General features: G+C 52.7%; 1 protein-coding gene across 1 annotated transcript in view; it reads left to right on the top strand.

Moving 5' to 3' along the window:
• The window catches only part of FA2H (fatty acid 2-hydroxylase), a 35,290-nt gene that overhangs the window by 17,408 nt on the left and 15,282 nt on the right, over positions 1–2,600 (top strand). Inside the window, exons 3-4 of the mRNA XM_011958304.1 lie at positions 1,084–1,149; positions 1,701–1,815. Of these exons, the coding sequence (XP_011813694.1) occupies positions 1,084–1,149; positions 1,701–1,815 (181 nt within the window). The remainder of the gene's footprint in view (positions 1–1,083; positions 1,150–1,700; positions 1,816–2,600) is intronic.

Raw genomic sequence — 2,600 nt, 5'->3', positions numbered from 1 at the left:
ATGAGCCACTGCACCTGGCCCAGAAGACAGATTTTTTTTTTTTAAGGACTTGACAAGCCGATGGGAAGTGGCAAAGTGGAGCCATGAGTCCAAACTACCTTTTTATTCTTTTTTCTTTTTGAGACATGGTCTTGCTCTGTCATCCAGGCTGGAGTGCAGTGGTGCAATCACAGCTCACTGCGGGCTTGAACTACTGGGCTCAAGTGATCTCCCTGCCTCAGCCTCCTCAGTAGCTGGGACTACAGGCATGAGCCACCACTCGCAGCTAATTTTTTTACTTTTTGTTGAGGCAGGGTCTCACTGTGTTGCCCAGGTCGGCCTCAAACTCCTGGGCTCAAACGATCCTCCCACCTCAGCCTCTCAAAGTGCTGGGATTACAGACACGAGCCCCCATGTTCAGCCTAGCCTGGCTTTTTCGGAGCCTTGATGAAGAAGGGGCTGAGTCCATGATGGGAGAGTCTTGCCTCGCTCAGAAAGATGGAGCAGAAGAGCCAGGAGAAAAGGAGAGACTGAAGGAGCCCAGAGCAGTCCCTTGGGAGGGAGGATGGGAGGAGGCGGCTGAGGGCTTTACACCGCCGAACAGGGGGAGTCTGGCAAGTCATGGACTTTGGGCCTCCACGTCCTCACTCATGCAGGCAGTGCAGGGCTTCCCTTGTAAGGCTGTGGTGAGATGAAATAGGAAGTAATCCATGGAACACCCTTGAAGGGTGCCTGGCACACAAGAATCAGTGAGGACACATCTGCTGTTATTGTTGCTCTGAGCATCCAGCGCCCGCGTGCTGGTGCACGCCTCTGCCCTGAGAAGCAAGGAGGATGCGCCAGGGTACCCGCAGAATGTGGTGTGCTTGGAAGCTGGGGCGAGTATGTGGAGGGGATAGTTCATCCCCAGCCCCAGGGCCTCTCTTCTCTGTGAAGTAGGAGGCTGGATGGAAGGAGAGGCGGTAAACGGGAGTAGAGAATATCCAAGGGCAGTGGGGAGGGAGCTGAACTTGAAGATGCACAGGGATCATCCATCAGGCTGGGTCTAGGGTCTTATAGAGGTCAAAGGGCCAGACCCACAGCCGTGTGACTCTCCGTGCTCAGCAGCGTGGGTATGGGTACAGAGAACGGTTCCCGTGCTGACCCAGGGGTGAGGGTTCATGGGCGCAGGTGAGGGAGATGGAGTAGGGGTTAAAAGAGAATGACTAGGCCGAGTGTCGTGGCTCACACCTGTAATCCCAGCATTCTGGGAGGCTGAGGTGGGTGGATCACTTGAGGTCAGGAGTTCGAGACCAGTCTGACCAACATGGTGAAACCCCGTCTCTACTAAAAATACAAAAATTAGCCGGGCATGGTGGTGCATGCCTGTAGTCCCAGCTACTCAGGAGGCTGAGGCGGGAGAATCGTTTGAACCCGGGAGGCAGAGGTTGCAGTGAACCAAGATCATGCCCCTGCATCCCAGCCTGGGTGACAGAGTGAGATTCCGTCTCAAAAAAATAAAAAAGGAAAAGAAAAAGAAAATATAATGTTAATGTTATTATATAATACGACATACATACTCATCATCGAATCAGATATTCTGTTCCCTCCACCCTAACTACAGTCCGCCAACCTGCGTAGGGTGTTTCCCTGAGAAAACTGTAACACCTGGGTGGTGCCGAGCCAGGGTTTGAATCCAGGTCTGCAAATCTAATGCCTGTGCTCTCTGCACTTCACCGAAGTGACCTGAAGGACCCCAGAGGTATCGGGCCTTCCCTGGAAGCAGGGTCTCCCACCAACCAGCCCAGCCCAGCTAAGACTCAGTGGGAGAGGTATCACTTGAACCTGACTCCTTTGGTAATGTGTGGATGTCAGTAACCCCAGCCCCCCAGAAAGGAAACCCAAGAGGAGGTGGGCGGGAAGAAGGAGGAAGATGGTTGGCCTCATTTGGGAGGTGTTCAAGGTGGGGGCTATGGACAACCACATGGGGCTGTCCAGTAGGGAGTGGCCACCCAGGGTGGAGTTGGTGGAGAGCTTCGGTCGTCAGCACGTGGGAGAGGAAGGGATTGAGCTGAGAGGCAGAGGGTCCAGGCTTGGACCCTGGGGACGGAGGCAGAGTTCCCAAGATGGAGCCTGAGCAGGAGGATCCAGAGAAGAGGAGAAAAGCTAAGTGTGGCAGCAGGCAGAAGGTGGAGCTATGGATTCCGACCTTATTGCTCCCATATCTTTGGAGAATTTGAGAAACTGTGGACACACTACAGAGAAAAAATGCCCATAGATGTACAATTTGATATGTCAGCAAGTTCACAGACACCCTGTAATCCAACTTAGGACCCTTAGATATTCCTAAGCCTTAGGTTAAGTGCCTAGGCAGTTGTAGATTGCAGAAGAGAGGAGTGTTAATGTCATATGCCACAGCTAGGTTAGAGGTGGACTAAAAGAATTCCTTAGATTTGGCGAGAAAGACATCATGAATAGCCTTTGGACTTCTGGTGGCTTGGGGCAGAAGACAGATTTTTTTTTTTTGAGATGGAGTTTCACTCTTATTGCCCATGCTGGAGTGCAATGGCACAATCTTGGCTCACCGCAACCTCTGCCTCCCGGGTTCAAGCGATTCTCCTGCCTCAGCCTCCCGGGAAGCT

The sequence above is a fragment of the Colobus angolensis genome, unplaced genomic scaffold (assembly GCF_000951035.1).
Source record: "Colobus angolensis palliatus isolate OR3802 unplaced genomic scaffold, Cang.pa_1.0 Scaffold466, whole genome shotgun sequence".
Lineage (NCBI taxonomy): Eukaryota > Metazoa > Chordata > Mammalia > Primates > Cercopithecidae > Colobus > Colobus angolensis.
This window is presented reverse-complemented; position numbering and strand designations above follow the sequence as displayed.